General features: G+C 32.7%; 2 protein-coding genes and 1 long non-coding RNA gene across 5 annotated transcripts in view; 2 read left to right on the plus strand and 1 right to left on the minus strand.

Moving 5' to 3' along the window:
• Positions 1 to 22,627, minus strand: part of LOC145738889 (uncharacterized) — an 89,646-nt gene that overhangs the window by 8,488 nt on the left and 58,531 nt on the right. For both annotated transcript variants that reach the window (XM_081994013.1, XM_081994024.1), the window contains 3 exons: positions 21,879 to 21,927; positions 11,078 to 11,262; positions 8,801 to 8,937 (listed from right to left, as the gene is read on the minus strand). In XM_081994013.1, the coding sequence (XP_081850139.1) occupies positions 8,801 to 8,937; positions 11,078 to 11,261 (321 nt within the window). In that variant the 5' untranslated portion in view covers position 11,262; positions 21,879 to 21,927. The remainder of the gene's footprint in view (positions 1 to 8,800; positions 8,938 to 11,077; positions 11,263 to 21,878; positions 21,928 to 22,627) is intronic.
• On the plus strand, positions 5,136 to 8,332 carry LOC145738895 (protein yellow-like). Of its 2 annotated transcripts, none has more exons than XM_081994037.1 (6): positions 5,136 to 5,273; positions 5,779 to 5,978; positions 6,042 to 6,344; positions 6,743 to 6,910; positions 6,967 to 7,146; positions 7,210 to 8,332. In XM_081994037.1, the coding sequence occupies exons 1-6, from the start codon at positions 5,155 to 5,157 to the stop codon at positions 7,494 to 7,496; spliced, it is 1,257 nt and encodes a 418-aa protein (XP_081850163.1). In that variant the 5' UTR covers positions 5,136 to 5,154; the 3' UTR covers positions 7,497 to 8,332. The 2 variants fall into 2 exon arrangements, with proteins under 2 accessions (XP_081850163.1, XP_081850172.1); XM_081994046.1 differs by having other exon boundaries at positions 6,764 to 6,910.
• Positions 14,155 to 14,974, plus strand: LOC145739201 (uncharacterized). Its single transcript, XR_014180925.1, has 2 exons — positions 14,155 to 14,413; positions 14,492 to 14,974. It is a non-coding gene; the product is annotated as an uncharacterized LOC145739201 (long non-coding RNA).

A 22,627-nucleotide genomic window follows, 5' to 3' on the forward strand; every position in this document is an offset into this window, starting at 1 on the left:
ACGTCATGGCAACAATCACACCAATTTGTTGTTATTAATCAATTGATTCATGATTACTTTAGCTGTTATACGGTACACAACGTGTTCGACCTTCGTTCTCTTTTAACAATTTTCACGTTGCGTACAAAAAATATGTACTTTTTGCACTTGTTGCATAAATAATTATTATCGCTTGCTACCCTTGGCAACACACGATAAACTCTTCACAAAAGGGTAAATCTTTGTACAGATTTGGAAGCAAAAAATGCATTATTATTGAATTTTTGTGGAAACAATATTCTTAAATAAAGTGTCTTTCAGGCACTCGTCTACTATCCGATCAGACAAGGTGACGAAAATAACTAAAATTTGTAATATATAATATATAATTATAATTTTTTTATAAAAATATAGTAATGGTAAATTACAAGCACTAATTTATTTTGAATTCACAATAAAACACTAACAAGTTGTCTGTCGCGTTTTTACGAATTAGATATCAGCACTTACAACTTTCCCAACAGCAGGTGCTCTTTAGATGCTGGATGACTCTCGACGAAAATGGACCGTAAACTTACAAAGTGCCCGATGTTAGCCTAAAAGTCTCTTCACGCTGGCAACCCAGACGCAAAATAAGTATAACTCGCGCTATTTTGTTTTTGTAGTTTGCAATGTCAAGGAGGACATTTTGCTTTATTCCGTTGTTTTATTACTAAAGAAAATACTGTACCACTACAGAAAATTAACTTTAACTTTTTTAGTAAATTTTATCATAAGTAGGTTACACCATCATACATCGAAAGCATTTTATCAAATGCATATTTTTGAAGTGCTGTTATTAAAAAACTAATTATTAAAAAAAAAATTCTAGAAACATTCAATAATGCATTTTTCAGTATTAAATCACACAACAAAAACTTACCCTTTTCTGAAGAGTATAAAACAGAAATGTATAAATTAACATTTCAAAAAGCTATGCTTATACTGTGATTGTGTTGTGCTTATGTTGTGTGGTGTCAATCTATAAATTCAGCTTAAATATAAAATCAAATCGGTTAAAAAATAATGAGTAATTGAAAATTATACTCCAAAGTTTCTGGCGAGCTCAGGCAACCAACCTTGAATTTACATGTAACGTGCATATAAGTTGAGAAACTTAATATTTATAACAAAGTTATGCTGTTAGAGTAGTGAATGTGCTTCTGCATGACAGAACTCCCTGAGGATGTTTTTCCGCTGAAATGAACATCGAAGTTCTTCGCGTTGATCCGCATCTATTTATGATGCGAGAAGACGAACCGAATTACTTCTGACTTCTACTACACCCTTCAATATAAGTAAGAAATTTGCATAATAAATAACAAAGTCGGATTTGTAAAAAATGTTGTATCCGAAAATCGGCTTAAAACTTTCGTTACTTTCAACGTCTTATCAAAACGAAAATTCTTGAGCAATTATACGGATGGGAAAGCTGGAAAAAATTCTAATGAAGTAAGATAAGGTTGTCGAGAAAAATAAGCTGGTAAAAGTCATTAATCAACCGGCAAATACCCGAGGATTCCCTATCACAAAAACATTAGCAGATTTCTAGAAATTAGCGAAGTGTTAGAGTTATACACTGGGTATCCGTAGACCGGTTGTCTCTCTGATAAATGACAAAGTAATTATAATGTAGAAAATGAATGAAGGACAACGTCTAAGAACTATCGATCACGATAATGCTCAATGTGTAATCTGAATTAATGAAGTACTTTATTCCTAACGCTATTACAAATTTATTGAGCATGTAAGAAATGCAAAAATGGATACTGTATGTACACATACAAAGTGTCCCAAACTTCATATGACAGATAATAGGTATACGAGTTGTCTGGATGAATAAAGCTATGGTTTCCTAAAAAAAGCGGTTAGGAAACCAAAAACGTGCCGTTATCTAGCGGCCGTCATATGACGACTATTAATAAAGTAAAGGCTTAATACCAACTTAATACCCTCAAAAGTAAATTTTGAATGTTTATTATAAAAGCGCAAATCGTATCAAGGCTATATTATTGCATTTTTTTTCTTACTTTGACCACATAATATACTACATATGTTAGATTATCACAGTTGTAAAGATGTTGGAAACAGACAACAGCTGCCCAAATCTGGCTTTGCTAAGTGAGGTTATACAGGCGGTTATTAAAATGTGCCCCAGTCCTTGCATCATTTAGTTCCTATGTGATAATTTAATTTTTCTTCATGAAACTTAATGTTCATTTAACTTATATAAATAGGGCTACTCCGCTTGTTTTTAGTTCTTGATTAATAGCATTTTTCCTGCCGTTTCTCGTGTAATTACCGAAAAGGCTATTAAACATTCCATCAAAATGATATTTTGAGTGAGGCAGATACACCGTTGTCATTTAAAATTGAGCCTGGGTTTGGCTGATTAATGCTTGTATACCCTGCTACTAAACCAGGAAATTTGCGATTCTAGGTGCCGAATTTATGCTAGTTTGCTTTTACATTTTGAAATTTTACTTAATTGACAAATTGGTTTGATTTAGGATATAACTCAATGTATGATTTATATACTTACTTAAATAGAGCCAATCAGTCAAAACAGGCGTTGATAGGTTCAGATATTACTTTTTCCTTTTTTTAGATGCTACTTTCATCTTTACTTGCATTTAGAACGACGCGACGTTCAAGAATAGGAACGAAAAGTCAAATCGAGAGATTGTAAAGTAATAACCTTTTGGTTAATTAGTTGACCTAATAGCTGAAATGCGGTGATTTGGAAGGTAAGTCCTCTAGAAGCTTTTGGGACACAGTCCAAGATTGTAATTATACCCGAATTTAATTGATAACTAATCCCGTCGCTTAAGTTCTCCGTAATAATTAAACGGTGGTACCTGTAATAGAAGTTAGAAATGTTCTGGAAGGGTTTTAAAAATTGTTAGAGGCCTTTGAAATTTTGAAAATGATCCAAGATGCATCTGGATTTTAAAAGTCTCTGGCATTCATAAAAGCTTCTTGAGGTTGGTTTTCAGCAGCTTTTAGAATTCTCTGGCATTTCTAATCTTTGAGGCATCTAGATTTTTTAACTGCATTTAGAGATCTTTCGAATTCACGAAATCGAAATGAAACCAAGTACCCGTACCTTTTCTCCCCATTTTCATGCCATTTTACTTTGATTATCGCCATATTTAGTAGAGGTCTCTAATTTAGTTTTCTTTATTTTGAAAATTTTTACACTTTGGCAACATGGTAACTTTTTCCGGTTATAACCTCATTCTGTGTTTTGTGTGATTTTCAGTATCCATACGCTAACAACAACTTTCCAACAATTCAAGTCAATTTAGAATTTCTTTGAACTTTCCAACTAAGACGTAAAGATTAAAAGCGATGTTAAATTAAAGCAGCTTCACCTTCTCAAAGTTAAAAATTACATTGATTTAACCCCGTCTAAAAGTCGGACATTAAGCCTTCGTTTATCTTTGAAAAGTTGGTACATTTGTTGCTCAAAATAATTACCATAAAAATGGAAATTTGCTCATTTAAAGAATTCTGCAACGTTAGCTACGTAACGCTGCGTTGCCTTTCCTATTCGGTAAATGCGATGACTGCAAAATTAATATAATTTAGAGGACAATATAAACTGTAACAGCGAAAGTCGAGTTCTAATGCTATACAGGGTGTTACTTACAATTGATTCATTGTAAATTGTAAGTTTGAATCATTTGCTTTATCATATAATAAAGTAGATGTTTTTATTCTTTAATTGAACACTAACTGAAACTTAAACGGCTTTTTCATTGCTTTAAAACATAAGCCAAAATGAATTGTTTTGATGCCAACTGTCAGTGAGGATGACAATCAGAAGAATTATTTTGTTTACGTTCAAGATTAGCTGTAATTGGTCTATTTTTTTACGCACGCTGAAGATTGTCTGTGATTGGTCTATTTCTTTACGCACGCTGAAGATTGTCTAGGATCATGTATTCGTTCAACCGTTGGCAATGGCCTACTTATCCGTTCTCTAAACTGTTAAGGAATGAACCAATATCCCCGTAGGAGGAGAAAAAATGTTTTGGAGAATTATTGATATGGTTATAATATGTCAAAGAATTTTGAGCTCAAGATAACATAAGGATATTGAGGAAAAAAATAATATATGGTGGGCAAAGTTGTACTAGTAAGTCACAACTTTGACCAGGTATAGAAACTTGTCTTGAAGGCAAAATAATCAATAATAAAGTGGTAAAAAATAAAATAGAAATTTGACTTTTTCGGTTTTTGTCAGATATCTACGGATGTAATAAAAAATTTTGATTTTTTTTTACCAAATTTTTTACCAATAAAATGCGGAACTTTGCCCCCATTTAACTAAAGCTCTATCAACTATTGGCGTTTCAAGATAAGAGATACTCCCTCTGGTGATCAGTTTTGGGCATTCCAGCTGTCATTTATCCGTTTGTTTACATTGATTTTGGCATATTGGTTAGGAATTTAGCACTGGTTTCATAAATATGAAATGACAGTGTCATATTATTTTATAATGTTAGGTTAGGAACGGGTTGCCCGATTTTAGTTCAACTGGCGCTGCGATCTTAACTTGAAACGCCAATAGTTTCTGAGATAGCAATGCTAATGCATCGAATTTATAACACCCGGTATAAATATCACAAGTCTTAGATTTGATGCTTTAAACCAGTATTTGCTATCAAGTTTGCAATCTTAATAGGGGTTTACGAAAAGCTTAGTGTTGAAACATTGGTTGGCGTATATTTTTTTCAACGACAAATGAACGTCGGCGTTAAGTAAATCGTTTTCGCTTAGTTTTCGAAAGAAATAAAAACAACCTCCTTTTTGTCAACGATGAAATTAGCATCTCCTAATCCGAGACTCCACTCAAAAAAAAACAACAGAAGATACTAGTGTAATTGATTACAAGCTTTTTACTCTCGCAATTTTTTTTACATTTGAAATACGCAATTTGAAAGGAGACACTTTTTGGAATTCCTTACCATTAAATTTGTATATCGGGGTTTAGAGCGGCATTTTATTCGTATCACCTGCTACTGGTTTGCAAACTTTTACTTTCGATCTCTTTTATTGCGGAAAATTCGATGCAAACTAGAGCACGATATAATTCCCGATCACTGCTTTAGTGCAACTTAACATTTCAACATGTTTTTTAATACTCTTATGTGGTTGTTTTACGGTTTCAATTCCTACTTAGCAACGTATTTGTATCAGGAAAATGCAAAGATCAGTGTCAATCCGGTGGAACGGGATAGTCATTCGCAGTAAGTCTCTACACAGCAACGTAAACAATAAAGACGATATATTGTCAGCTTTAATTTGATTGATTATTGATTATGAACGGCTTTACGAAATAAAGTTTTACGCAGATGAGCCACTCCACTACTTTGCACACGAGTTTAGGTCATCTGCATGATGCTTTATTTTCTTGCTTCGTAAATCAGCGAGTTTGACCGGCTTGACTCATATATGCAAATAGTCTGTTGTGTATACTAAAATAGTTCTGAATCTTTGTTTTCCTACTAAGGGAAGTAAGACATTTTAAGAAAGAATAACTTTATATTAATTGTGGTCAAAAGAAATAGCTGAAGTATTTCCAACACTATAAAAACTCGGTTACTGTTAGAAATAATTATTAATTAAAATATAGGCAAGTGTCCCCTAACATATAAATGTTGAAGATGGCATTGTAAGTCGAAACCGGTCCACCAAATAGACTTTAATTAAAAAAGCTCTGTTTTTTTTTCAAACATAACTCATAATTTTAAGGCTCAAATTTGACGTGGTATTTCGGTGGACTCATCTGAATTTTACTTGGTACTCACAAGAACATTATAACTGGGCGATTCATACAGGTCGCTATCGGCCGGAAAATAATGCACCTACAGGAATAAAAATTAATTTTCCCAAGTTGTATTTATCCGTACCAAGATTAAGAAATGGAATACCAGCTACACTAACGATGTTAGGTAGAGTAAAAAATAGGAATTTTATTTTTGTTTTAACAACACTGAATGATTGAATAATTTCAGATATGTATGACGCACAAAATGTCGAGAATCCCTTACTGATTCCATTTCCAAATTGGGATCTAAACGATGATAGCAGGGGCTGTTCTAACTTGCAAAGCGTTCAGAACATGGAAATTGACTCAAGAAATGTTATGTGGGTAATAGACGGTGTCCGAATCAATAACATTACTAGATGTTCTTCCAAATTAATACTTTTGGATTTGAATAATGCTGGAGCCCATATATTAACTTACATTTTTCCTGAAAACATCGCATCCAGAAATGGGGGATTTTTGAATGACATAGTAGTGGACGAAACCAACGGTAAAGTTTCTTAGTAGTACTAATGTGAAAAAGACTTGACTATACAGGGTGTTCCACCGGGAACTACCGCGGTGGATATTTCGAGAACTGTAAAAAATTACTTTTTGAAAATTTCAGGGTTTAGTACTTGCGTTCGGTTCAAAGTGTGAATACGTCATTTTTCAAACGTCAATATCTCGAAAACCGTTGCAGATAGATATAAGTTATCATACATAGAACATACTTGAAATCCTTAGCAGAATCTAAAAATATAATAATATACAGGGTGTTCCATTTAAAATAATTAAGTTGGCATCTACTTCCGGTATAATCTAATATAAAGTATAAAACTGTTGTGTGACTCTGTATAGTTAACTGTTTGATCTATAATTTTGGATCGCTGTAAACTTAATTTGTAGGAGATTATGCGTATATCACAGATAATTCAGGCACAGACCCCGGATTAATTGTCTACTCAAGGAGTATCAATAAATCGTGGAAATTGAGAGACAAATCTATGCGACCAGAACCTGGTGCTGCTTTGTTTAAGGTCGAAGATGCTATTTTGCAAAATCCAATACCCATCGGTGTGCATACACTGGTATAAGTTCTTAGTCAATATAACATTTTCAACAATTTTTAGATGGCTTAGCATTAACCCCTCGGGGATCTGATGGTCACAAAACTGTATATTATTGTGCCATATCAGCTTACACTATGTACTCTATACCTACAACAGTGCTAAAAAAACGTCATCTTAATAAAACTCGCAGATGGCGCACACATATAAAAAACGAGGGACAGAAACCGGGACAGAGTGACGGTAAAAAAACTTTAGTTGTCATACTAAAACTCATACTAAAAATGAGTATTAACTGTTTTTTAGGAATAATTATAGACAACGCTTTCAACATGTACTTGACCATGTTACCACAATATGGAGTAGCTACATGGAACGTGAAACAGTCCATCACAACTTTGGCAGTGAATGCCTGGGACAAAGATATGATTTGGCCTGATGGTTTTGCTTTTGACCAGCAAGGTTTTTTATATGTCATCAGTAATAAGATATACAATTACATAGATCCTAACCGTAATCCTGTTTTAAACGGTGAATTTCATTTTAGAATTTGGAGGACATTTACTGGCACCGAAAGTTATTTATACGAATAAAATATGACTACATAAGTTATACATAGTGAAAAAGTCAATAAATTACCAAGATTGCTAAACCTATTAATCAAAACAGTGTTTCCAAAATGGTGTTGCAATTATCGAGAAAAATAGAGCATAGTGCAACACAGTTTAGCTAAATAAGTAAAGGAGTTTCTGAGATATTTTCCAATTTAAGTTATATCTCTAATTTTATATGATTCTATCACTCAATAAGGTATTAACCAATGACTTCCAACACGTACTGTATATGTATGTTAAGACGAATATCACGTTCATTTTGAAGTGTGAAAAAGTCAACTGTAATCAATAAAAAAAGGAATCATTAGCGTTTTATTCCCGTATGCAACGCGTATGATAACCGTTCCGCAGGTGACCGTCAAGACGAAAAAAAGACAACCATATAATTTTGAGGCTGTAAAACTGTATGAAATAGTATATTAGTAGTAGTATTAAGTATCAAGAACAGTAAGTAAGCGTTACTGATCGATGACAAAGTTGGTCTAATTTGTCTGAGATCAGTAAAGTGTGTGTAGTGGGCAGGCACTTTTATGCTGCATCAGTTTAGTCAAATAAGAAGGGCGACGTCATTATTCAAAAAATAGACTATTGTGCATTGTTTACTTTCAACCAAGTTCTAAAGACACTTTAATTAAAAATCGAAAATTAGAAATGTACATTTACCGCTTGTTTTGGCAAAATATAGCCAGTCCACATTTGCAAATATGCTTCCGTAACTACATAAAGCCACTATTTGCGGCTTAGCTAAAGATAACTTCCGAATTATTGTGGCGGATGTAACCGAAATTATCGCAATATAATGAAGCTTTACTGCTTACCACCTATTATTTGAATTTCGAGCTATGTATACGATACATGGCGCAATCAAAGTGTGTATACATATTTATTATGTTTACTTAAGTCGTTAACAATACATAATAAATTAGACTTATGTTTAATTTTGTTTAACATTTTCAGTGCTGTCCATCCGTTTTTTAAAGGTGATATTTAATGATAAATATGACCTGTAAAGGGCCGCTACATTGCATAATATGATAATTTTCACTAACTAATCAATAAAGCCATTATTGGACTCACCGGACTATTAAAGTCACAACACGTAATTATTTATTATCGCTCTGAACTTTATGCTCGACTTTATGCGTTCAGACAGTGTATAATTTAAATTAGATTACTGAGCCATATAAAAGACGTGACGTAGTACTTTTATTTTTGTGATTATCCTTTAGTAGTAAAAGTACACGTTGGAATACTTAAATATTTAAAATCCAGGATATAATTACCTGAACAATGTCCCCGTGGCTCTGTCCATTGGCAGTGAAAGTGAGATGACACAGAAAGGGAAGACGTGCATCCGGAGATTTAATTATCGCTAGGTCATACGTTTTTCCTACATCGCCATAGTAGGTCCGGTTGCACACTAAAATTACAAACTATTTGCGTTATGATATAATAATGTTAAAATTATTCAGTAATTACATCAAAAAACGATGGCTTAAAAGTTTATTATATTAGATAGTATTCAAAAACATAACATACAAGTAAAGTACACACATTGGGACTATTAAAAACAATTATTATTCATGAGATAAATTCGCATTTTTATGGGTTTCATTTAAACAGTTTTTATAATAACTGATCATTCCGGATTAGTTTGCTTAATATTTCAGCAGCCACATTTAAGAAGATATGGAATAAATACGTATAAGGTTCATTGACGCCATCTAAATACGATTATTGACACCAGTTGACACTATAAAACTTTACATTATTATTTATGCAACCACGAATACAAGTGTGGCTTGATATCTTTAACGGAAGCATGCTGTAATGAGTATTCTGTTTGTATGTATGTACAGGGTGCTGCATTTTCGATGGTTTTACGGGGTACAGAGAAAACGGTAATAGATAGAAAAAAAGTAGCATTCGTGTTCTGATTTCTTTTTCTGAGCTGAGATGACTGGCGAAAAGTGGGCGGCGCAAACTTCTTTTGTTTCAAAGGCAAAGATGGCAAATCTGACAATACATTTCTAAGAAAACCACACGAAGAAGTAAAAGAAAAGCTGAAGTCGCTAATAATTTAGTACCTACCTAACAAAATTTTAGTACGATAAATGTTTCAAATTTCACAATTTGAGGTTAATATTGTTGATAACTCCGTATTTTATCCGAATTCGCATAAAATATAATAAACATCTCAGTTTGCTTATTACTTGCACTCGGCTAGTGCTATTATAAAATGTTTTGCAACAAGTTGTTTACATTGTTATTGGTGATACTAATCAGTGATTATTGCGAGCTATTTCTTTTGAACAGTGGCTGGTATAAAGTGAGCAAAAATGGCAAAAGACAGCCAATTCAATATGTCCCACAACTTAGTCCAGATATTATTCCAGGTACGGTGACATTCTTAAAAGTGGGTGGAATTTTAACAACTTTACATGTGGGTGCTTTAAGAAACCTTGTCAATCTCAAAGTAGTGTTAATTCCTTCGGTGGGAATGTCGGATATACTGCCTGGTGCTTTTGAAAATGTACCTCAGTTATCTAAAATCAATTTAAAAGATAACCGACTGCAGCGAATTAGAAGGGGTGTTTTTAATTTTTTAAATATCAGTGAATTGTACTTATATCAAAATAAGATCGAAACTATAGATGAAGGTGCATTTGATAATATGTCAAAACTTTACAAAATTAAGCTCAACTCAAATAAAATAACCACTTGGAATGGAAATTGGTTCAAAAAGTGCCCATCACTGCGAGCTATTATAGTAAAGAGAAATCAGATTGAAGAATTAACTGAAGGGGCATTTGCAACTATCTCCTCTATGATACCCGTTGCTAAACAATATGAATTAAAAATATTTCTAAGTAAAAATAAAATTTCCTACATTCATCCAGACTCGTTTCGTGGTCTGTACAAGATGGGCTATCTGTTTCTGGACCGCAATAACATCACAATTTTGGATGGTAACACTTTCGCATCCGTACAAGAAATAAACCGTTTGAGTTTGACCAAAAACAATTTAACAAAAATCCCTTCGGACCTGGTAGCAAATGGTTTATCGATTAGAAAACTCGATTTGTCTGGAAATCGTAGATTGCAGTGCATTCCGTTTGAAGTGGCTAAAGCAGTGGATAATATCCGTTTAATAAATGTTGACAAATTAAACTGTTCCTGCGTCACAGAGTTGAAAAACTACACTAGAGTAAATGGACTGGACGGAATATGTTAAAAGTGAAATTCTATGTGTTATCAGTCTACAAATAATTATATGTTTAAGAGGTTTTACTCTAGTGTATCAATCAAGTCAATGCGAAAAAGACGAGTTGACCATAGGAAAGGAAGCTGATGGCTTAGTTCAATTCGTCAAGGTTTTGGTTAGTTACGAAAACAATTTCATATAAACGACAAAAACTGTAATCAAAACTAGTTTTGGATCTGACGGTATTATATTATATTTTTAAAAGCTTTGTACATGAAAATGTCATCATATATTATAAAATAAAAACATTAATGTCACGTTTTTCCTTAAATTTACTAAACTGAGTTGGATATACCTGTGCAGTGCATGGGCTCGTCCGATAAATCTCCACAATCATCTTTTCCATCGCAATATCCATTAAGTCGGATACATTTTCCATTACGACATGGAAACTCGCTAATCCGACATGCGGCCGTGCCAGCAGTACATTCCTGAAGATGTCCCAAAAACAGTAACACTGGACATATCAAGAACATCATCCTGCAACAAAGCAATCCTAAAACACTGTTGTTTATACTTAGGTATAAACTATAATGATATATGGTGGGTCAAATTGGTGATGCGAATTTTAACACATACCGGATATGACATATAAGCGGTTTCGAATTAGATTTTCATTTTCAAATTAATAAAAATATTTAAAATACAAAATTAAGGATTTCACATTAATCACAAAATGTTGTGCACTTAATACATAAATAGCTATTTTCAGTTTTCAATATGTATATTAAAAATGAGTTGGAATACATATACCTATTTGAACCCATGACACATAAAGAACAACGTTTCATAAAATTTTTGTCTAATGCCCAAAAGGTCATTAGGATGGATGATTTCTTTAAGACTTTTTACATTAGAAAAAGTTTAACCAGTCCAGTTTTTGCTGATGCGTAAAGAAAAAATCCCATTAAAACTTGGAACAAGGGATAAAAGATAAGCAAATAACAAACTTCCTGAGAATCACTAAGTAGACCCTGAAAAAGTTCCACGTTTCGTCTTTCTTTATTAGATTCGTGTTTGTTGAATGCGTTACTGTCATGTGTTACAAGATATTTAAAATATACATATCTAATTATACAGGGTGGTTATCGACGGTTGTTGACAATTTGTCACATACATACTTCTGCTATAACGGGAAGTCAGCTTCCTAGTTATTTATACAACAAGGGACTTAAACAGCACAATGTTTTTTTTTTTGTTACAGATGTAAACAAACAAACATCAATGTCACATCTACGGTGCGCGGTGCAAATTTAATAAAACTGTAATTTTAGTTTTTTTTTAATATAAGATGTATAGTTGTTAAAGATTTTCAAACAATGCTCCTTTTCTTATATTTACAAAATTTAGAGAAAAGGCTTCAAATCTACTATGGGAGTACAGATATTATTACCTATACTTTTTGAAGTTGATGTCATAACATGATAAATTAGTAGTGTATTGAAAGCAGTATGAATTAAGAAAACTTAGATTATTCGTTCTTGTTTCTTAGTATTGTCCTTGTACCAAAAACTCCCTTGTTGAGATGTACGTACGTACCTAACAAAATTTGATCAATATTCTCGCTTGGAAGTTTTTTCTGTAAGCAATTTGAGCGACCCTTACAGCCGAAAGCGAGCTTCTGCTCTATGGCAAAATGATTTGCACAACATGATTACGTTTGGATAACGTTGTTTTTGTTGCTCGGCTGTCGCCTTCGCATACCGTGTTTCTGGTAATTTAATATTAAGTGCCTCTCCGATATGTTTAATAGTCAAGCTTTGCCTTTATTCCTTTTATTTTGAATTTCTAAGACTGTTACCAGCTAATAATAGGAAAATTACTTATTTCGAAGTTAAACTAAATACGTCAAAGTAGAGGTATGATGTAGTTATAGTTACTTAGTAGTGTTTTTACAAAACGAATCCGGTACGACTCAGATTTTCTAAAGTTAAACAAATCAAAATTTTACACGTATAATAAAAATACCATGTCTTTATTGTAATAAGTTTCAAGACTATTACATAACGTGAAGCTAAAGTTGAAAAACATTCAATCTCAACTTAAAAGATGAAAATGCATTATAACAAAACATGATTTATTTTCTTCGTTTCATATCCATTCTACAATTTTGAATTGCCTATTTATTTGTTTTCTAAAACCTTACAACATAAGCAAATCCAAAATTATTCTAAAAATGAGAACAACGCAATTTTGTTAAAAAAACACTTCAGCAACATAATAATTCTGTTCGAAAAAAGATGGTTGGTAAATTTTGAAAATGATAATCAGTCAAAATCGAATTACTGAAATTAAACTGGACATAATCCGGGCCTAATTGAAATCTCGAAAGCAATTTCTAGGACCCTTTAGCAAAGGGCGTTCATCATTAATCACCATTTCCGATCCAAAACTGAAAATTATCGTCGCGTTTTCAAAAATAGTTTGATTCTTCGCTATGGCCGCTTCGAATAGGAGGGCTTAAATATTCATTAGCCACTCTATTAGCATTTAACTCGAATTAAAACCAAACAAATACCAGCTTTGGCTCTCTACCGAACGTCTTCGAAGCGTATTTTAAATTCTATGAGGTAGACTCATCTTTATTCTAGTCGTCGATCCATTGTCACAAATAGTGTAGCTCTAAAGGAGTTGCGTCTTTACAAAAAATGACGTTCTAGATCTAGATGTTTAGTATGCAAGCAGTGATGACCTTGGGGAATAACCGTCTTGGTGCACCCAGAAAGCGATTATAACTGTGTTAACTTTATGCTCATATTTGACACAAAATATGACTTTTATGCGCAAATTACAAATTACAAATAATGGAAAACATGCAATTTTCTATTTTGAAAATTATCGGTAATTTTAAAGCTCTCGTGGTAATACACATTAAGTACCAATTTTTCAAATAAGAAACATAATGCACTTGCCCTAATTTTAGACGGGGAATAAGATTTAGGTATTGTAAACGTCAAGTTTCACGTAAAATTGTTAATATCTCAGAAATAAATACAGATAGGTTTAGACATTTTACATAAAATTTGTCTAAAATTTGTCGTAGAATTCAAAAATAAACAATATACCTACAGGATATTTAATTTAAAATAAGCGAATTTGTAGGAGATACTTCCGGTATTATTTTGACCATCGATGGTGTCGATTGGTGACAGTATGTTTAGCTTTCACAGATATAAAATTTTAACAACTACAAGTATGGTCAAAATAATCATTTTTCTCATAGTTATTCAGTACCTAACCTCCAATTGCACCAAAACGATCTTCAACAATCATAGATTAACTTAATATGCGTTTTGACTGTGACATTAGATCAAACGTTACTGACTTACACTCTAACGTCATTGTCAAAACGTAACTTAAGTTAATCATTGATTAGCGTCCAAATAACTTTACGATACAAACAGGGGTCGTTTTTCAAGCTTAGTAATAGCTAATTTTATGTTCTCAAGTAAATAATGACGTGTTCTTCAGTTTCTCATACCGTGTCAATTAATGATGGAGTAGTTAACTACTGTCGTTCAAATTATCCGTTTTTAACCCCGTCAAAATCTACTCAAGTCTGTGCTTCGGTATCTAATCGATACACCCGCAAATTATAGTCTTAAATTGATTACTCTCATCTTCGCTGCAGGTAAGTGAAGTCTTATTTAATATGCTTGCCGAAAATTTCACTTGACGTTTATTTTGGTTAATTAAACATATTTTGCAGATTGGAATTTTGATACGTATATTTTAGAAAAACTGTGAAAAATCTGGTATGCGCGAAATTTAGTGCTGAATTCAAGTTTTCAACATCGTAGCTGTAGGTCTCCTCAAATATTTAGGCTTCCTGTGCGAAACAAATACATTGGCTGAATCAAGGAGCGGAATCCGCTTCCTGTGTTCGTTCTTTTATGGATGGAATATGAGTGAAATTTTTAGATTTTTATTTTTAGAAATTTTTTGTTTATTTAGGACATTCTTCTGATTTTCTCCACTTTTGCATTACAATCCACATTTATCAAGAAGTTGTATGCATCAAACAGACTAGAATATTATAGATTCTGTCATTTAGGTCTAGGATAATCTCCTCAGGATTATCCTTTCAATAACTACTGTTATTTTTCAAAAATACACTCACATATAAAAATATTGCATATCTTGTTTTTAGCCATTAATTTTGAAAATAGAAAATAGATTATTGACACACTGTATCTCCGTTCATAATAATATTCTGAAAAAGCGCCAGATGGAAAAAGTCTTAATTTGTGAAGCCTTGATCGCTGCTATTAGGATATCCCAAACTTTGGAGTACCCTTGAATATACTTTCATTTAGAATCAATCAGTTATCGTCGTCGTTTTCATCGATTTACAGTTTCTTCTACAGTTTTTGGCTCATGATGTGCACGTAATTTTAAACTTTTTGATGTATGTATGATTTTTATTTTACTTAGTGAATAGTTTTATCATGGTTTTTTCAGATCATTAAAATTACATGCATGTGAGGAAGGTTTTGTCATTTAATTGATTGGCAAAAGTATAATCCTACCTACCACAACCTAACTAAATTAATTTATAAAAGAAACTTTTGCAGATTTTTGTAGATTATACATGGCATTTTTTTATTTACAACCAGAACACTCTGTATTTACAAAAATGATATCGAATGACTTTAATGGAAAAGTTTGACTTATTTTATTTTTCTTCAGTTTGTAATCCTTCCATAACAGTCGTTTTAACTTTGATTACTTAAAAACCCAAAAGGAACTAAACTGATCAATCAATCTTTCCGCTAGTATAGCATTAGATTTCAACGCCGTCCGCTCGAGAGCCATATAACATTAATCAAACCAAATTAAGATCTTTTATTTTATATAAAAAGTATAAATTCTTACTAATATAATAATTGTTACGGGCTTAATCTAAGGCCGGCTCCACACATTGAGGCTTATGTTGCCGGTATTTTTTTCTACTAGGGACTTTAGCTAATTTTTTCTTTACAAATACTACTATAAATTTTCAGTACATACTCTATTAAATTCTGTGTCACTAAAAAATCTTACTTACATACATTTTATAATACTTAAGTTCACATAAGTATATATTTTTCCAATATTAGCTAAGTACTGATCGACAGTATGCTGAATTTAGCCAGTTTCACAAAAATAATAAATGCCTCGACATACATATACTTATGTATATCTACAGAAAATATAGCCTGAAAATATACAATAAAACATTGTTTACCTCGATGCAACTCGTACAATATGCATGAATAGCAATTGAACGCAAGACTTCACCCTTCAAACTCCGACTGGTAATGCGAAACGTTCTCTATTTCGTTCCGGAATAATGATGCATGTTTCTTTTGTAATATCGGCAGATACCAGATAAACCACAAACATAAAGCTAATATTTTTGTATACTCGTTTCTAATACTTTTCAATAAGTTGTTGACATGATGTAACAATGTAATAGACAGTTTTTCAGATATTCGTCATTTTGTAAAAATGTACTTTAAGTTTTAAAGTTTAATCACTCAATCTTAGTTTGATTTTCATTAACCAAAATGACTCTCCCTATTTTATGACTAAACTAGATAGAGAATTTAATTTTAATTACTGATCGAAAATTATTAAGGTCTTATAAAGCTAACTGTCCGCGTATTCTTGGAAAGTCAACATAAATTTAACTCCTACCGATTTTGAGTGATTTTTGATACCCTTGGGAAATTACCGCGGACCCCAACTGTTTTAAATGACAGCTTTAATAGCAAATTAGAGAAATTTTGATGAGTATATCCCTTAGGGTTTGGCTACGATAGAAGCGGTAAGCGGCGAGCGGCAAGCGGCAAAGCGCTACCGCTAATGATTTTGTTTATAGAAAATTCAATGCATTTCTGATTTAGATAAGCCGCTGACGTTTATCGTAGCTGGCTAAACCAGTATGCATATCATTTCCCATATACATAAACATTAGCGACACCGCTCTGCCGCTTGCCGCTCAGTCGCTCGCCGCTTACCGCTTCTATCGTAGCCAAAGCCTAAGGATGCTTAATACCGTTGCTGAAAAATTCAAAAACAGAGCAGGTATGTTTGTGTTTGTAGTCGGATGGTAGCCATTTTAAACATCAACAATTAGCGGTATGAAAGCTTAATCATTTAATCGATAGACAATTAAATTTTGCAAATAATTTAACCATAAAATAGGTGGTGTTCTATTTGATCTTGATAAGTTATTACTATTTAATTAATTTTTAAGTACATTTTTTGAGACATTCTGTATCAGCTAGACAACCTAACACTTATAGATCATGAAACTTGATCTATTACCAGGGCCCAAATCAATTTTGGTCAATAAAACTCAAAGAAAAGTTGAATGTTTAAGTTTGTTCTACATTTTTAGAAAATAACGAATATCTGAAAAATTGTAAAGTTTTGACGCGTCAAACCTCAATGTAATTATCTTAGTTTTTTTTATCTGTAAGGTAAATATTGACCATCCTGTAAGTTTTTTTCATTTTCTGTCTCTGGGCTTTTCAACCATGCTGTACTCATCGCCTAACTGAGGACAAAAGGTCACATCAACAAACCTTCAGGACTAGAAAATTTAATCATTATTTAGACTAATGTTTTGACAAATCCACTATTTTTATGAAATATTTAAGAAACGGTGCAAGATAGATATAGGAAAGTATTAAGAATTACTAGCCTTCTTGCGAGGAATTCAAAAATGTGATTAGAAACAGGGTGTTCCATTTAAAAATCAAAAGTTGGAGTTCTTCCGACTAATCTGAACGAAAATTTATTATCTGAAACCGGAACTAACCAGACACGAAAATTGGATAATTGAACGACTTTCTTAAACCGACGGGAGTATTTACGGGGAACTTACTTTCGGCTTAACCGAAAATTAACTTAAAGCATATGATCATAAAAAGAAACTTCCAAAGTTGAAAACTTTCGTAATCTTGGAGAGCAATTTCCTTGTTATTTAAAATTGGTTTCGGTTCGTGCGCTGGTATATTGTTAGCTAATTAATTACTACAAATACTTTTCTTTAAGAGATTGTTGTACTAGGTATTAAATTAGTGTTAGTATTAAAAAAATTTTGTAAAGAAATTTTTTTTAAATCGCGTAATAGACATCGCAAAGTTTTTAGCACTCTGTATCCAAAATTTAGGAGATTTTGGTTTAGTTTTTTTTCTTTAAAATATGTCGATTATTCGCCCCATATCGCCCCATTAAATATTAGCATGTTATTAAGGAATAAATGTAAAGAACAATTTGCAAGATTTTCTGAATTTATACAATGATGTTGACTTGTTTCTTTTAGATTAATGTATTATAAATATATTTGTGAGCTTGACCTATGAGATATCAAAGAATCAAAGTGATATTTAAAATTGGTTTGGTTTAAGTCCGTTTTAAAAAGCCCAGTTCCATTTATACAGGCAACAAAATAACAAAAGAAAAAAGTTTTGTTCACACATTTGACTATTTATTTTTCTTTAAAATACCACTCTAGCAGCGAATCGAATAAACCCACTTTACGTTCTAACAAAAGGTTAGACGAGCGGACCGGAGTAAAATCCATGGGTTCATATAAAAGAGTAATTTTCTTTTGTATACTAATACCTTTCCAAAAACGTCTATAACTCAGCAACTCTCGATAATGTTCTATATATTTTCTCTTTGGTACATAACATACACACACACACATATTATTCTTATTAGAATTACGAGAGATGCAAAGTTGCATATTGACGTATTACGGATGACATTATAACGCATCTACCAATCAGAAAAAGATTTGTAGGTAGATACTAAACCACTAAACTATACTAAATGGTATTTTATACAAATATATTTTTAATTTCCAGAATGTACTGTTCCTAACTACTTATGCATTTTGTTACGTTTCGCTTGGAAACATATTTCTCCTTGGACAGCAAAAAAAATAAAGAAAGAATTGCGTAAAACGTTTAATTGAATTAAACGAAATATCCAGAGAGACCGTTATCAAGCCTCTTTTTATCATCTTTTTCCTTGGAGCAAGGCGAACGACATAATTAAATTTGGTTGAATAATCTTTCTATATCATATTATATTCTTATTCGTTTCTAGGCAGCAAAGATGACTTGTTTTAAAAATCCCCAAATAATTTCTAACAATTCGTTAACAATTTTTAAACTGGTAGTTAATAATGCTATAGCTATACGAGTAGCTCTAAATGTATGATAATTTTAAAGTTTTCGAAGGTTTCCTTGCATAATTATGAGCTCCGTTTAAAAAATGGCACATAAGTTATTGTTTTTCCAAAAAAACTCAGAATAAGGGAATTGATTTAACTAAATTTTCACTTACGTTACTTTAGGGTACAGCAAATACACGTATTCTATGCATATTATGTATCTTACATTTTTATGTAATTTATTTTTGACGAAGGCAAGATAAACTTCATCCAAAATGCGTTTTATCCTCTTTAAAGACGCAAAATGATGAATGTTTTAAAAATCTACTTTAAATTTTTCGCTCTCTATCTTTATGCTAGAGTGCGCAAAATCGTTTAAAGAACATTTACAGCTAGCGGATAAAAATATCGCCAAACACGTTTTGAATATCCCCGCACGATGTTTTTATATGTATTTAATCGAAAAGCAACGGCACATAAAAGAACATCATCGGCATGTTTGATTTATCGTTTTTTTCCTTTTATTTGACTAAAAAACCAGTCCATCTGAATAGAGATTCCAGTCAAAAGATCTGTGTATTTGTTTGAGAAAAAATATATCTATAACGATTTGATTCCAAAAATTAAGTAGTGATATAAAATTCAACAAAGAGAGGCGGCTTACAAGTGTGAGAGTGAAAAATAAAACTGTGCCTTTAAAAGTTGATAACCTCAAACCCAAACAAGGCCGAGTTAATAAAATCTGAACACGTAAAAATTCTCTAGCGGCCAATTTATTTCGAGTAGATAAAGCAATTACAATTTTTCAAAACGCTACAAACAACATTAACAAAGTACGTGCCGCACGATTTAAAACTACTCTTCATCTATCTCAAGTTGACTACCTCCTACAACCCGTAAATTACAAGTTTCTGTTATAATTGACTCATGTTCACACATTCAGTGTTTTAGCATGCATATTATAGGTATTATGGCTCATCAGATTGGCTGTAGGGTTTGCTAACCAATGAACAAAACATTCGTTACAGTATGCAGGGTGTTCCGTTTACGTTGGCTAAAAATGATAGAGTGAATATAAAGCTGCCTTTCCATGCTTGCCAAGCGTTTGCAAGCACCAAGCATCCACAAATCTAGCTTGGCATTTAATAGTAATTAAGATACCAAGGGCATTATAAGGACAATAATGCATGAGGTCGATAGGGTAGAACACGAGGGCCTCCGCCCCGAGGGGTCTACTTCAACCGTGGGCATTATTTCCTATAATGCCTGTGTTGTCTTCAATGTTTAATGTCCGACTTTCATTCTGTATACAGGTGTGGTAAATCCAAAAACGACCATAGGAAAACCGTGTAACGGACAGAGAACCGTAAGTATTCAATACCCTCGACAAACTTACGGCGTTTGGCAACAGCGCGCTAAAAATATGGCCTACTTGATATTTTTTTCGTTTTCTGTCTTTCTCCCGCGCATGCAATTACCTACGTTTCTCTGTCCGTTACGCGGTTTTCCTATGGTCGCTTTTGGATTTACCACACCTGTATATGTATTTAAAAAATGGTCAGAGAGCATTATAAAAAATAATGTATACGCGTAATCTGTGCCGCGTAAATATAATTTAATTCGAACTATGCGTGTTAATAGCACTATTCAAAACGTGCTGTAAGACTATCGAAACCAAAAGCGCAATAAATATCTAAAGCCGTTTCCCACATAATTTAATTTCGAAAGTTTTTGAATAATTGCATTTGTTTAATCTTTTCGAAGATGCGAGAGAGAGCCACTTAAGAATTTTTGAGGCAGTCAGATTTATTAACTTGTTTTTTGCTCGGGATTGCGCATTTTAATAAATCGCCCTTTGAATCTGTTTGTTTCTCAGTTGCAGTTTTAAAAATACGACCGTTTTTTTTTGCTTTGACTACTTGAGAGATTTATAGAACTGTAAACTTACTAAGGATAACCGAACCAAATATTCTTCTGATGCAACTTGACGAAAACAATATATAGTTTTGCTGAAATTGTAGGAATATGGTCAAATAATAGCTTCCAACCACAGAGTACATAAACCAGATCTTGTTTTATTAGTTTATATGCTTCCAACTAATCAAATTTAGAGTGTTTTCTAGAAACGTTCAGTTTCATTGAGAAGTTGATGAGTTGTGAGGAATGATCAAAATCCCTAGAGCGTAAAGTGAAGTCATTGTTTCCGTCATGGAAACCTGCGGCGTAAAGAAACATTACAGTGACATTTGTGCGTAAAATGCATTACAGCACCTGTTTTAAAGGCGGGAAGGACTGGTTCATGTTGAGTTTCTCGTTACTAGGGCTACCAAAGCGGGAAGTTAGTACCTGTTACATACTTTTCAGCTGACCGGGAAGTAAAATATAGGATTAATAAAAATGTTTTCAAATATTTTTATGTATTTTTAATACTTGAACTACTTTTGCAGAAAGTCGTAGAAAAAATAGTGTAAGCCTCACGAACAGTAACAGCTTTACTGATCTCAGACAAATTAACTTTATCATCGGTCAGTAAAGCTTGCTTGCTGATCTTGATACTCAATATACTATATTGTTTACTGTCTATAACAACGACCAAAATGTAAACAAATGGCCAAAAAGCGCCTGTCATCAGTTTGATTTTTATATTCGGTTATGCATAGTTTTGATTCAGTTTTTCGAGTTGCACAATAAACAAAAAATATTGTGAGCATTACTAACAATAACAACTTTACTGACGTCCAACAAATTCGAGGCTTTATTTTTGCTTTCCAAGTTTTGTTACCGATCAGTAAAGTTTCTTTACTATTATTGATACCTAATATACTATTATTTGTCACATTCAAAACATTTACCGATCTAGAACATTCTTTGTCATCCTATTTTACTTTGATTTTTCCTTTTTAATTGACATAATAAACCTTACCTTTCAACTGCAACCTGTGTAGAGCTGTATAAAGATCATAGCCAATAATCTGAAAAAGAAGAAGTAAAGGTATTAGACTGTCCGGGGAAATATATTTTTTTAACAAGGTTTGTCTAATTTTAGTATACTCATCAGCAGCGGATCGACAAACATACCATGGTATTCTAGTAATAGAAAGAGGTGACTATTGTGGTGAGCTCAGAAGATTGTCCAACCACTACAAGAAAATACTACAGTACGGTAAAAAAAACTTTCGAACCACCAGTGGAACGATGTGGGCTGTTTTTCGTCAAGTACGCTATACGTAACGTACGTACGTAGTATAAACATGTCAACGCTGCGCTGCGCCGCGCCGCTTCAAAAAGAAGGCAGAAAAGTGATGCTTATTCGTTTCCAAAACTATCAGTAAACTTGATGCTATAAGAAAGTTTGCAAATAAAACTTTATTATTTTCGAACTAATGTTATCAAAAAACGTAAAATTATAAATAAAAAGTCAAATATGCATAATCTAATAGATACTGTGAATACTTTAATGAAAATCTGTACAAATTACATATAAATAATTGACTTAAATTTACTGCTTATAAATGCAAAGCAAACATCTCGTGCTACGAATACCTTCGGAAATTTTTGCTTTAAAAGCTTTATCCGATCCATCGTCTGAAATATATACCGCAGGTATTACGTATCAGAAGGAAGAAATGTAAAAATCTGAACAATGTATTGTGATATCGAATGTCATTGGAT

This window comes from Ips typographus, linkage group LG1 (genome assembly GCF_016097725.1).
Source record: "Ips typographus isolate SLU linkage group LG1, UJ_Ityp_2.0, whole genome shotgun sequence".
Classification (NCBI taxonomy): domain Eukaryota; kingdom Metazoa; phylum Arthropoda; class Insecta; order Coleoptera; family Curculionidae; genus Ips; species Ips typographus.